Below are 13,173 nucleotides of genomic sequence, written 5' to 3'. Positions count from 1 at the left end.
AGATGGTGGGGACCCCAGGGGAAACAAGGCACACCCAGGCGGAGTTTTGGAGACCCTCTCTGGGGAGAGGGTAATTCTCCGGTAAGGAAAGCAGAGCGGTGGGCACCTTCTGGGACGCTTATCCTGGAGGGACAGGTACGCAACGTGTGAGGGCCCCCGGCACAGAGAGGCTGGACGAGAAGCTGTCAGCGACCCTCTCCCGGGGGCACTGCCGACATCAGGACCCAGCCCTCTCGGGGGGGGGGGCGTTCCGGGCACTGGGGGGCCAGCAGCACCCCCTAAAGTCACGACGACCACCAGTGCCCACAGACGTTGCCACGTGCCCCCCCAGGGATGGGTTCCCCCCCAGGTGAGATGCACCAGGGTATCCTGGGAAGGGGGGACCCCATCCCTGGAGCGGAAACCCCCTCTCTGGGAGGTGAGCTCCGTGGGACAGGGAAAGCGGTCCATGTGCACCCCCACTCCCAACAGGGGTCCGTGGCTTGAGGGCTTGAGCTCACTCTTGCGGGCTCCGGGCTGGGAGACCCAGGCGGCCGAAGTCCTCCCAAACCGCGACGGCCGGGCGGGCGGCCGGAAAGGACGCACCCAGACCCGCTCTGCTGCTTCCAACGACTTTACTACCCGTGCAGTGGGGAAGAGACCCGGCCCCCCCACACCCCTCCACCTTGCTGGAGGAAAAGGACCAAAAAAAAAAAAAAAAGGGGTCCCGAGTCAGGACGACAGGGCCAGGCCCCTCAGTAGGTGATCTGGTACACCGAGGCGTGGTCCTCGGACCCCGTGACGATCAGGCGGCTGTTGGGGGACACATCGCAGCACCGGACGGAGGAGGTCTCGGGCACCTGGGAAGGCGGAAGGCCAGGATGAGCTGAGGGGAGCTCACCCACGCCTGCCCCGACCCTCTGCCCCGCAGCTCGAGCCCGGTCCCTCTCAGGAGCCCTGCACCCAGCACCCGGAGCCGAGCACTGCCCCTGCCCCGCGTCTGGCCCGCGGTGGCACCTGGAACACCACGGTCCCCGCCGGCATGCCGTAGATGCTGACCAGGTCATCCGTCCCGACGCTCACCCACCACTGGCCTGGGAGGGGGAGGAGGGGACAGGGTCGTGGGAAACGGGCAGCTGTGGGCAGGGCCTCTGGGGACCTGGGGCACAGAGGTAGACCCCACCTCCCTCACGCCCCCGTGGAGAGCACCACTGAGTGGTTTCTGCTGACGAAGGGCAAGGAGGGCTCGGGGGGGGCAGGACTCTAGGGGAGGCTGGGGGCTACAGGGGACTCCCCACCCCCTCCCGGCCACTCACCGAATGGGGAGAACTTGAGACCCAGGATGGTGCCATCCTTACACCCCACCATGTGCTTCTGGCCCCCGCGGGTGGGCTGGAGCCACTGTTGGCCACTGGCTGTGCCCACGAGCACCCAGTCTTCCTGGGGACTGGGGGACAGACTCATTATCTGGGGGGCAGGCGGCAGGGAAGAGGCCGGTCAGGTCCCGGCCGGGCCGGAGGTGGGAGGGGCACAGGGACCTGCCCTGGGGGCTGACCTCCGGCCAGCTTCCTGGCCCTGACGAGCAACATCACCCCTCTGGGCCTCAGTCTGCTCATCTGTAAAGTGGGTTGGTCCTCTCTGCCTTAAGGGGTATCGCAGAGACTAAATGGGGCTACGGGCACCCAGTACAGAGCATAGACACGTCTAGCGTTATTGGGGCCCGGGGGGAGGACCTTGCTCCTGCCTCACTCCTGCCAGCACCGACCAGACGTGGGGTCCCACTACCTGCCTCCTCCCAACAACCACCTCCTTCTCGAGCCCAAGGCCCGGCCCAGCCCACACACCTGAGACTCGAATTGGTATTCCAGGGGCTCCCCGGGGGTCCTCAGGTCCCAGCACCGCAGGCAGGTGTCCAGCCCCCCCGTCCAGATGTTCTGGTCTTTGACAGCAACGCTCTTGGTTCCGTTTGGGGGCCCCGGCAGGTCCCTGGCCAGAAGAGGTATCCGGAAGGGGGCAGGGCCGAGACTCTGAGCCTGGGCCCTAGAGCACTGCCCAGCCAGTCACACCCAGGCGACTGATGGGCAAACTGAGGCCAGCCACCATCTGAACTCCGGCCTCCCGCTCTCTCAAACGCACACCGAAGCAGTCAGGGGCTTTTAGCCTTCAGATCGCTGCATCCCTGCTCGGGGAGGGAGGTGGGAAGGGGCTTTTGGGGACGAGCCCACACACCCCTGGGCCTCACCTGACAACGCTCTGGTCCCGCAAGTCCCAGATCCTGACTGTGCCGTCGGTGAAGCCCGCAAAGGCCAGGGTGGCCTCGGGGCCGGAGGCCAGGGCCTGGCAGGTGAGGCCTGTACAGGGCAGCTCGCCGCTCACGCGCAGGGAGGGCGCGGTCAGGTCCCACACGCTCACGCTGGCCAGGTTGTGGCCGCCCGTCAGCAGGGTCATGCCGGTCGGGGACAGCAGGCAGGTGCGCAGGTAGGCCTGGGGGGTCTGGGGTGGCACGGGTGCGGGTCACCATTCTCTGCGGTGGCCGGGCTCTTCCGGCTCCCACGAGCTCTGCCCCGAGAGCCAGCCCCTCCCCTACCTGTACACGCAGGTGGCTCTCGGGGTGCCAGTCCTCCAGGCCCCCACCCACCAGGCTCCACACTTGGACGCCGCCCCGGCCGCAGGTGAACGCGTGTCGCGTGAAGCTGCTGACCGCCGTGGCAAGCACCGGCTCCCCGTGCTTTAGCGTCCGCATCTTCTCCGCTCGGTGCGGGATGGCCGCCTTCTTGGATAGCCGGGGCAAGGCATCTGGTCTCTTCCACGTGTCCTCGAAGTCCTCAGGGTCCCAGCATCTTGCGAGGGGAGGCCTTAGGGTCACCGGCCTGCCTGTGAGCCTCTCTGCCCACAGGGGGCCCCGCACCAAGCTTGAGGAGCTTCATTGTTTAGATGTGGGGTTTTCACTCAGGCTCGGTTTCCCAACTACACGGGCTTCCCCCAGGGGAAGCCCCTTCGAGGATTCTCCCTCTCCTAGAACCAAACGTCACTGCCTTCCACCTAGCAAACTCCTATTCATCTGTCAAGACCCTAACCATTATGCCCCTTCCCTCCAGGAAAGCCTTCTCATCCCCCCCAAGGCTCCGCCAGTCTCTGATCACATGCTTGGGACGGTCTGGATCTCCCTCAACACCCTCTTTCCGTGGGCGTTCTCTCCTCAAATCCCCGGAACCCAGAACTAGTCATGGGGGGAGAGACGGTGACGCTGCCTGACTGTAACTGCCCAGCCCCCTCAGCTCTGGGTATCAAGCACAGTAGCAGGGGGGTGGGGTAGAGAGGAGACACACTCTCCCTGTCCCCTCTGCCAGGGACAGAGGTACAGACAGGAGGGACAACACAGAGACTCACATGGGCTTCAGGAACCGGTAGGCTCTCCCAGCAGGCTCCTGCGGTGGGACCGGGATCATGCGGAGGCTTGTCAGCTCCCTCTGCCCCAGCCCTCTCCCCTCTGCCCTCATGGAGGCTGCCGCTCCGGAAGGGGCCTCACCTGGGCCATGCGGAGAGAGAGGGTCCCCTCGGTGTCCAGGCCTGGCAGGCCTGGCTCTGCGCTCTCTTCTCTGGAGCCCCGGGGGGAGCTGGGGGAGGGCATGGGTGGGCAGGGCACTGGGTGGAGACAAGGCAGATGAGTGACAGGTGTGGGCTTCTCAGGGCAGGGCTGGGCCCACCCCACCCCCCACCCCCCACCCCACCCCCCACCCCCACCCCCTCGGGGCACTGGGATTACCCAAAGCATCTCTGCTCCGTGGTTCCAGTCCCGAGTCCTGTGGTCCTGCGTCCTGGCTCTCCTGCCCACAGGAATTGGGGCGATCGGTTCAGACCAAGTTCAGTTCAGTCTTTTTTTTTTTTTTTTTTAGAGATTTTATTTACTTATTTGACAGAGAAAAAGATCACAAGTAGGCAGAGAGGCAGGCAGACGGGGGGGGGGGGGGGCGCGGGGGAAGCAGGCTCCGGGCCGGCCGAGCAGAGAGCCCAACACCAACACGGGGCTCAATCCCAGGACCCTGAGATCATGACCTGAGCTGAAGGCAGAGGCTTTATTTTTTTTTTTTTTTTTTTTTTAAAGGATTTTATTTATTTATTTGACAAATAGAGATCACAAGTAGGGAGAGAGGCAGGCAGAGAGAAGAGGAAGCAGGCTCCCCGCTAAGCAGAGAGCCCGATGCGGGGCTCGATCCCAGAACCCTGGGATCATGACCTGAGCGAAAGGCAGAGGCTTTAACCCACTGAGCCACCCAGGCGCCCCGGCAGAGGCTTTAATCCACGGAGCCACCCAGGCGCCCCAGTTCAGTTCAGTCTTAGACCCGGAAGAACTCGGGGAAGCCCAGGCAGTGTAGATAAGACTCTTAAGACTTGTCAATAGCCCCAAGTCCCATCTTGGGCACTGGCCTAAGTCCTCTCAGGGCACCCGGGACGGAGGACAGAGCCGTGGACTGACCTCGCAGGAACCAGGACACCCCGACCTGAGGACCCCCCCCCCGGGGTACTCTAGTTACTCACCGGGCCTGGCAACCGCTCTGTCGCTGGGATGGTGGGGCCGCAGGGGGCGGGAGGGGGGGGAATTAGGGCAACGTGACTCAGTGGTGCTGTCCCCAGGCTGTCCGACACAGCCCCAGGCCGCCCCCATTCCCCACCCCCAGAGAGACTCACTCCTGTGGGGCTGGTCCCTCTTGTGGGTCCCCGCAAAGATCTGCCAGAGCTGCTCAGTCAGAACGTCCTGCCAAAACCAGGGCTCGGGGTCCCAGGGGGACTGCGTGTCCGGCGTGGGGGACTCGGCGTCTGCTCTGGAGGGCTGCTTCCGCCAGTCTGAGGACCTCGCGGCCAGGATGTCTTCGAAGGGTGGCCCCTGGAGCCCAGAGGGCTGTGGGCTCTCGGCCTCTGGGTGCAGGGAAACCTCGGGGCTGGCCTGTCCCACAAAGTGCGGGGTTGCCAGGGGCGGGAGATTGTGCCTCGGAGCCAGTCCCCTCCCTCCTCCAGGGCCCAGGCACCCACCTCTGCAGGCTGGAAGCCCAGGGCTTGGCTCCAGGTCTCCACTGTCCGCAGGAAGCTCTCCGCCTGGATGGGGAAGGAGCGGGGAGGACACATCCCAGCTAAGCCTTTGTCATGAGGCCTGAGCGCACACCTGACCCGCAAGCCGGCTTCCCAGGGTGTGAAATGGGGACGCGCAGCCTGCCTTGAAGGTTCTGGGGGTGGATTCACGATGATGCGGAGCCTAGAGCCAGTTCCGTCCGAACGCCGCAGCCGAACCCTGAAGGCCGGCCATCACCCTCAAGGGGTAGAAAGCAGGGTCCCATCTGGGTTCCCCTCCGGTTGCTTTTCTTAGGGGGTTTGAAGACTAAAGCCTTGGAGCTCCTGGCAGCTCAGTCGGTGGCGCCTCTGCCTTGGGCTCAGGTCACCATCCCGGGGGCCTGGGATGAGCCGGTGTCTGGCTCCCTGCTCAGCGGGGAGCCTGCTGCTCCCTCGGCCCCTCCCCCCACTCATGTTCTGTCTCTCAAATATGAACAAAATCTTTAAAAACAAGCAAGCAAGCAAAAGCTTCAACACCCTCTGCTTAAAACGGCTTCGAGAGGCAAAGTCGTCGGTACCTGCGTTGCTCCGTGCGCGGACATCTGAACGTGCTTAAGGGTCGGGAGGACACTCAGAAACCAGTGATCACCTCTCGGGGAGGAGGGTGGGTAGCAGGACAATAGGGGACCCCGTGGGAGGGTCACAGTCCTTTATTTTATACTTAAAAATCAGGCCAGGTGACTAGCAGCGATTCCAAATCTAACAGAAGAGATTCCATGGGCCTCGAAGGACCCGGGGCTCTAAGTCCCCCTGACCTGACCCGCAGGCATCGGCCTGTGCCTTTAGAAGACACGCTCCTTCCTCGAGACGCAGCGACCCGCCACAGATGGTTATTCGATACGCAGTGAAGTCCGGTTAAAAACGCAACGTCTCCAGCCCCACTCAAGTGCTCAACGGCCACGTCAGCCCAGTGGCCGCCAACGTGGATGGCACAGGGGCCAAGAGCGCAGGTGCCCAGAGCGTGCCCGGCGGCCGGATGGAGGGCAGTGTCGGCGATGTGGGAGCCTCCTGGCCAGGGTCCCCAGAAATCCAGAACGGGGAGGCCGAGCTTCTGGGTCTGATGAGCAGCCCTATGGGGACGTGGGTGTACAGCTCTGTATAGTGAACGTGGGAACGTTCTAGGCCTGTCTGGCTTCGAACGCCGCTGGTTTGAAGGTCAACTTCAGTTTAAATAACGCACGTGTCCCATGGCCACCAGAGATCTACGTGCCCCGAGCATCGCCCTTGGGCCTCAAGGAAGCACGTCCCTCGGTGGTGGACCCCAGGAAGCGCCCCAGAATGGTCTGGCCCAAGACCAACTCCCCAGGCCTGGGGAGAACATCCCGATTCACAATTCACAAAGGAAGAAGGAAGAAAGCAATGCGGCCTGAGGGCCAGCTGGGTCGGTCCCAGCTCCCGGAACTCCTGGCATTCCCATTTCGCAGAGGAGAAAACAGAGGCCCACGGAAGCAAAGCCAATTTCCCCAAGTCAGGAGGACCAGGGGCCAGGCCGTGTTTCCTGCAGCCTGGGCAGGCGGGCAGGCAGAATGGCGAGGGAAGAGGGGCCGGGCAGCGGGACCCCCCCTCTGAGCCCACAGCTGGGGGGGGGGCTGCCTCCTGGGGCAGCCGGTGATGGGTTCCCCAGCTGGGCCTCCCAGCAGCACAGACCCAGGGGAGCCTTCCCCAATCCGCCCTGGCTCGTTAATGCGCAATTTACTGGCACTTGAACGCACTCAGCATGAAAAGTGCTGCTCCCTCCTGCCTGCTGGCTGGCTGGCCCTCCCTGGGGAGCCCGGGAGCTCTCAGAGCAGGCAGGGCCACGGGAAGGCTGCTGGGATTTTAAATGCACGGCAGGGAGGCTGGGGAAACAAGGAGCTGAGACAGAGAGGAGAGGACAGAGAGGAGTCTTGGCGGGACGCTAGGGCCAGCAAGGCCCCTGGGTTGAACAGCGGCTCTCTGGGGCGAGACTCACCCCTCCGCACACCCCTGAGCCCACACTCTCCTCTGTTCTCACCACCAGCTCCTCACCCCCATGGTCCTGTTCTCAGGCCCTGCCCAGACGCTCTCCTCCAGAGGGCGCCCGTGAGCACAAGCCGGGTTCCCCTCCACCCCCACCCCAGTCCTCAGGACTCCTAGCTCCCTGGTGGAAAAGCCCAAGTCCGCTCCAGGGCCCCCAAGATGCCAGGGCACCTGCCCTGTCCCCTCCTCACTGCCCCAACCACAGGGGCCTCCTCTCTGTCCCTCCAACACAGCAGGCGCTGTCGTGCCCCAGGACTTTTGCACGGGCTGTGCCCTCTGTCCATGCTGCGCCTCCCACCCCAGGGAGCTGCACGCCCTCCGTGATCCTTCAAGAGTTTGCTCGAATGTCACCTTCTCGGTAGGCCTTCCACTCCTACCCTTCCCTCGAGTCCCCTGGGGCTGCGCAGAATCCATCCCCGCACCTTGCCCAGCCCTCACCGTCTGACACTTCTGTTTACCAAGCTCCTGTCACCCCAAGGGCAGAGGTTTGCCTGTGTCCTTCTCCGCGGTTTCCCTGGCGCCTACGACGGCACTTGGCAAGGAGGTAATGGCCAGAGGACTGCTGAATGGATAACCGTGTTCTGGTTGCTTCCTGGCCCCCCTCGCTCTGGATCCGTCTCTCCCGGTTCCCCACGCTGCCCACCCCGGGCCCTGCTGAGCTGCAGACATGGCCCTGGCCTTCCGCCAGTCACATCTGGCACAGACAGAGAGTCCTGCCAGCACCCAGGAGAAAGGGGCCAGGTGGCGCGAGGACAGGCAGGATTGCAAGACGTGCTTCAGCTTGGGCAAGGCGCCCCGTGCCTCGAGACGGCATCTCTCCCCGGGCCCGTGCAGACCTGCCTCCCCACCAACCCCGCTCACGTGTGAGATGCCCTCGAGAACACTCAGTTGCCCGGAAGGCCATAATCAGGGTGCGCCTGGCACATGACAGGCCCTCACGGCGGAAGCAACGGACGTGAAAGTGCTGGAAAGGGGCCTGGCTTCATCTGAGCCACGAGGGGAGCTGGGAGCGGGGCAGGAAGGAAGACAATCCCGGGGGGGGAAGGGGGAGAGGCACAGGGAGGGGCCATCCAGGGATCCCTGGGGCATCCCAGGTCAGGTCCTGCCACCCTCTGCCTGCAGCCCTCCAGGGCTCCCGCTTCCTTGGGGGTGAAAGGCCTCCCCAGTGTCCCCGCAAGGGTCCCCACAACCAGGCCTGGTCATGACCTCTTGCCCTCTTTTTCCCTGCCTTTCGAGGAAGGGGAGCCGTACCCCTCCTTGGGTCCTGGTGACCCCACTTACCTGCTTGTGATGCTCCTGGAGACCCTGCCGGATCTTCTGGAGCTGCAAGGGAACGGCAGGGATGGCACCGGGAGCTGGGGGGGGGGGCGATGGAGGGGGCAAGAGCAAGGAGTCACATGCCGGCCATGCTTCTCCCCAGATGTGTGACCTGGGCAAGCCGCTCGTCCTCTCTGGTGACTACACTCATCAGCTGGAATATCCCCTACCACACAGAGTGAAAGCTAATCAGAGAGACCTTTGGTTTCATTCTCAACATGAAGTTCAGAGACTCCCCATAACCACCAGGGCCCTGCACCCCTGCCCTGTCCTCTCCCTGCCCACCCCTCCTTCCTCTGTTCCAGCCACAGGGGCCTCCTCGCTTGCTGGTTCCTCCAACACACCCAAGCCCAGTCCTGCCCCAGGGCCTTTGCACAGGCTGTGCCCTCGGCCTGGAATACCCTCCCTCCCTTGCTCTCTCAGGGATGGTAGAACCTCCTCACCGTCCCTATCTCCCTGTCAACATCACCTCTTCCAAGAAGCCCTTCCTGGACCCACGTCCATCTCCCCATCTGCTGTCTTCTTCACAGCGGTTACATTTTGTGAATCCCCTTTCTCTACTTCCTGGTCTCTCTCTTCCGCCTAGCGATGCCCTGTCTATGGAGCTGGCCCCTAGTCAAATGTGGCTATTTAAATTTAATTGAGTTAAAAATTCAGTCCCCTGCAAGTTCTCAATAGCCACATGGGGCCGGCGGGCGCATTATTGGGCACAGTTGATCTAGAACATTCTTGCCACTGCAGAAAGTTCTAGAAGACAGCCCCACATGGGCACCTGCACTCCTCCCAAGCAGGGACTCCCACTACCTATTGTTCTGTGATGAGCCGTCAGGCACAGAAACGCTTCCTGTAAACACAGAATTTCTACCTTTCGCAGCAAGCTTATTAGCACTCATGAGGAAAAGGCTCTTGAAGAAGCTGGACTGCGGGGGTGACCTCACACGCCCAGAGGAAGCAGAACCGAGTCAAGGAAAGGGTGTCCCCAAACCCGGCTCCCAAGGCCTGAGGAAGCAGCCCCTCCAGGCTGTCTGGGGGCTGCTCACCACCAAGTTCACGGTCTCCACCTGCGCCGCCAGGTGAGGGGGGAACCTGAGGGGGGGGAGAACCCAGCAGAGCCCTCAGGAGGCCTCCTGGGAGCCAGCCCCGCCCCCACCCAGGCCCGGCCAGCCCTCCCCTTCACAATTAGGCAAGCGCAGTGTTTTTAAACATATAATCAGTGCAAGTAAATTCACGCTAAACAAGGACAACTCGGAAATTTAAATGAAGGCCAGGATGGGTCCTGGTGGCTTTCCTTTCGCTTCGGGCTCCCCCATTCCTCGTTCTGTCTTTCGGGCCAGGGGCTTCTGGCCACCACCCCACCCCACCCCTCCCCGAGGGACCAGAGGGGACGCTCTCCCTCCCTCTGTGGGCCACAGGGGGACCTCCAGTCCCGGAGAGTTGCTCTCACCTGGGGAACTCTTGCCGGAGCTGATCCAAGAAGGCCCGACAGCTCAGTTCAGAAGGAGCCTGGGAAGGTGAGAGAGGCGATCCGCACACCCCCCGCCTCCCTCCTCCCACCCTCTGGCCACAGCTCCAATCAGCACCCCCAGGAAGTGGGCAGGGACCTCCTGAAACCTGAAGGGACTTAAGTCCCCACAGAGTAGCCTCCGTTTCGCCTCTTGGCCTAAAGTCTCAAATCCGGACTCCCTGGAGAGCCCTTCAGAGAAAGACGCTGGCCCGGCCGGGCCCCAACTATTGAAAAGGGTCATCTGAGCAGGAGGGGGGCTTCTGCTTGCAAAACACTAGCAGGGACATTGTGGTCCTGTGTTTTAACACCTGGGTGATGAGAAGCAGGTTTAATTTAAAAAGAAATTACCCTGGTACCTGTCAGTAGGTGTGACGGGTTAGAGCCCTGCAGCCAAAAGGCCTGGCCACCTGCCTGCGCCCCTCCATCAGCAGGAGAGCAAGGGTTGAGCCCAGCTTCCAGGCTCGTACCCCCCACCACAGGCGTTAATGACCTCCTCACCAGAGTTCCTGGGGGCCCCATCATCCCTGGAGGGTGCTTCTGCGGGCTAGGATGGCCCCAAGAAGTCATCTTCAGGCAGGGGGCCCAAGGACTCTAAAATAACAAGAAGAGACGCAGGTCCTAAGAGCAGAAGGCTGGGCAGCCAGGGACAGAATCAATCACACCCCCCCCCCACCCCCCCCCACCCCCCCCCCCCCCCGCCTCCCCTCCAGGACCCAGTCCCTGATCCCCACCCCCTCCCTGACGTCTAGCACCCCACTGCGTGCCCTATATACCCTCTGTTCTTTTGTCAAACTCTGGTGTCTCTGGCTGCCCCAGCTAGTAGTGGGCTCCAGGGATGTCATTCTGTGATGTGGAGGGGAGACGGTGACAAGACTCACACTCCCTGCCAGGAACTGTCACCGCTGGGGGACCCCAGGGAAGGACGCTAAAACTCAACCTTAGTTTTGAGACAATTTCCTAAAGCATGGATGAAGATCATTGGGAAGGGGTTTTGAAGGATGAGTAAGAGTTGGCCAGGTGACTCGGGAGGAATTTCCAGACAGGAGGAAGGAGACCTCTCTCCACCCCGTCACTCCTGCACTAAGCCCCTTCTTTGCTTCGCTTCCACCCCTCCATGGCCTTCCAGCCTCCTCCCCTGCCGGGGGGGACGCTGGTGTCCTCCAGGAGTCCCGCCTGCCTACTCACCTCCCTTAGGATGGAGGCCCAGGACAGCGAGGAGGAAACCGCGGAGGGTCAACCGAATTCAGGCCCAGAACAGACGCCCCTCCACACCTCCCCTCCTCCAGGGGACCCTTTGACCCGTCGGGCCCCGCCCCGGCCAGCCCCGGCCCCGCCCCCGCCCGCCCCGGCCCCGCCCCCGCCCGCCCCGGCCCCGCCCCGCCCCGCCGCCACCTGCACCACGAGGACGTTCAATGAAAGAGCAGCAGCTGCACGTGGGCTCGGACACCGCGGGCGGCCGCTGCAGGCACTGACCAATCGCGGGGCCGCTTGCCCACGTGGGCCGCGGGCGCTTTCGCTGATTGGCCGGCTCGCCCCAGCGCCGGCCGGGCTGTCAATCAGGGCGCCAGGCGCCTGCGCTTAACCCTTGCGGTACCGCTGTGGGGTAGGGCAGCGTGCAGAGCCAAAGGCACTTTGGGGTCTAGACTGAGGCGAGGATATTTAGAAGGGCTTGGGGCTTGGGGTCAGAGGGTGCAACCTGGGAAGGGGCTGGGCGGCGTGTCGTTGCATTGTTTAGTGAAAAGCCGGAAGGTTTTTAGCGGTGCCGGAGAGGCTTAGGGCTAGGGGTGGGGCTGGGCGTCTGGGCAGAAACATTAGCCCTCATTCCAGGGCTTCCACAGGGGCTGACAACGTTTTCCTCAATATTAGTAACGCAGCTCAAAGGAAGCTTCAAGCCCCTTTAATGGGGAAAACTTAGCATCTCCCTTTCATCCGGCATCAAGCCTGGGGCTCTGTATTTCTGTCCATGAATTCTCCCAGCTGTCCCCCAAGCCCCGGATCTGAGAACCAAAAGCAGGGACTGCGGAGGCCTTGAAACTGGCCAGTTAGTCCAGGCTCAAGGCCAGGGCAGGAAGGAGTGGTGGGTATTCCAGGCCTGGGGACGATAGAAAGATGAGGGGCTGTGGTTGTAGGAGGGTGTCCTGGGATTCTAGACTTGTGCTCGGCCCCCATTTGCAATGCCTACCTGCCTACCCCAGGGCCTTTGCACTAACCATTCCCTCCTCTGCCAGGAATAGTCTCCCTCTGACAGCCACTGGCTTGATCCCTCCTGCTCAGAGGCCACCACTTCTGAAGGCCTCCCCTCACATCCCTTTTAAAAACGAACTTCCACCACCCCGCTTCTCCCTTAATTTTTCTTCAAACATGGTTTGAGTTGGCCCTAATCTTGTTGTAATCTTAGTAGCTGTAAGTCCTGCTGTGTTCAGAATTCACCTGGGGAGGGAGGCTGGGGTGAGAGCCACAGGCGGGAGACTACGCTCTGTTTGTCCCCCTTCTCTGCTTTGCCTGGGGAGGGGCGCACGGCCGGTTCAGGTCTTGGGATGCAGTCCCCAGAGGTTATCATGTAAACACACAGCTGGGGTTTTGCTGGTCTCTGGAGGGCAACGTGAGGGCTGCCATGTGTGAGCCACAGGAAAAAAAAAAAAAAGGTTTTCACCCATGATCCCTCCACTGGCCCTTAATTGAAGCGTATTTTATTTATGAGACGGTCTGCTAATTGCCTCCCTCTGTGCGCTTGGCTCTCTTCCTCCCGTGGTTGCTGGGCACACCAGCTTATCCAAGGCGGCCTCACCCAGTATCCACTGGGTACCCGTGGCTATTTAAATTAAAACAATTGAAAAGGAAACAGAATTTAAAATTCAGGTCCTCGGGCTCAGTGTCTGCATGTCATTTGCTCAGCAGCCACATGTGGCCGGGGATGACCATCCCCACGGGAGAGTGCAGATCTAGAACATTCCTACCCTGGCAGAAAGTTCCAGTGGACGGGACAGGACGGGACGGATGTGAGGTCTAGGTCCGTGCACAAGCCAGAAGCATTTCACAGGAACCGTCCTGCGTTTTCCTGCTGAAGCCCACAGGTGGGTGGGGTAGGACCTGGGACGGCGGGCCCTGTCCTTTCTTTCACTGTCCCCCAAGTCCCCCAGTCTGGCCCTTAGGGTAGGGTCGCAGCTTTACCCGAGCCCTCTGGAAGGGCTGAGGGCACAGCAGAAAGGAGGGGAGGCAGCAAAGATTTCCTTTTTGGCTTTGGAGTTGTGGCCTTGGAAGCCCCAGGT

The 13,173-nt window shown here is 62.1% G+C and overlaps 1 protein-coding gene across 3 annotated transcripts; it reads right to left on the bottom strand.

Annotated features, from left to right (window-relative positions):
* Positions 1-626: 626 nt before the first annotated feature.
* Positions 627-11,206, bottom strand: TLE6 (TLE family member 6, subcortical maternal complex member). Of its 3 annotated transcripts, none has more exons than XM_045989908.1 (17): positions 11,090-11,206; positions 10,403-10,495; positions 9,845-9,903; positions 9,441-9,486; positions 8,365-8,406; positions 5,011-5,073; positions 4,669-4,924; positions 4,519-4,541; positions 3,746-3,806; positions 3,509-3,624; positions 3,370-3,407; positions 2,567-2,819; positions 2,222-2,472; positions 1,824-1,965; positions 1,296-1,446; positions 997-1,073; positions 627-839 (listed from the first exon to the last, which is right to left on the bottom strand). In XM_045989908.1, the coding sequence occupies exons 2-17, from the start codon at positions 10,469-10,471 to the stop codon at positions 735-737; spliced, it is 1,752 nt and encodes a 583-aa protein (XP_045845864.1). In that variant the 5' UTR covers positions 10,472-10,495; positions 11,090-11,206; the 3' UTR covers positions 627-734. The 3 variants fall into 3 exon arrangements, 2 of the variants coding, with proteins under 2 accessions (XP_045845864.1, XP_045845865.1); XR_006816404.1 differs by having other exon boundaries at positions 779-839; positions 1,296-1,426; XM_045989909.1 differs by lacking the exons at positions 9,441-9,486; positions 9,845-9,903; positions 10,403-10,495; positions 11,090-11,206 and having other exon boundaries at positions 4,669-5,073; positions 7,945-8,389.
* Between the last annotated feature and the right edge of the window lie 1,967 nt (positions 11,207-13,173).

Source organism: Meles meles, chromosome 20 (genome assembly GCF_922984935.1).
Source record: "Meles meles chromosome 20, mMelMel3.1 paternal haplotype, whole genome shotgun sequence".
NCBI lineage: Eukaryota > Metazoa > Chordata > Mammalia > Carnivora > Mustelidae > Meles > Meles meles.
This window is presented reverse-complemented; position numbering and strand designations above follow the sequence as displayed.

Bases quoted from the DNA above. Each gene is read 5' to 3' on its own strand.
- TLE6 (XM_045989908.1), bottom strand. From the start codon at position 10,471: ATGACTTCTTGGGGCCATCCTAGCCCGCAGAAGCACCCTCCAGGGATG. The intron at 9,487-9,844 runs GTGAGAGCAACT...CCCCCCCCTCAG, and splicing joins CTCCGGCAAGAGTTCCCCAG to GTTCCCCCCTCACCTGGCGG. The intron at 4,542-4,668 runs GTGAGTCTCTCT...CCACCATCCCAG, and splicing joins GAGGGACCAGCCCCACAGGA to CGACAGAGCGGTTGCCAGGC.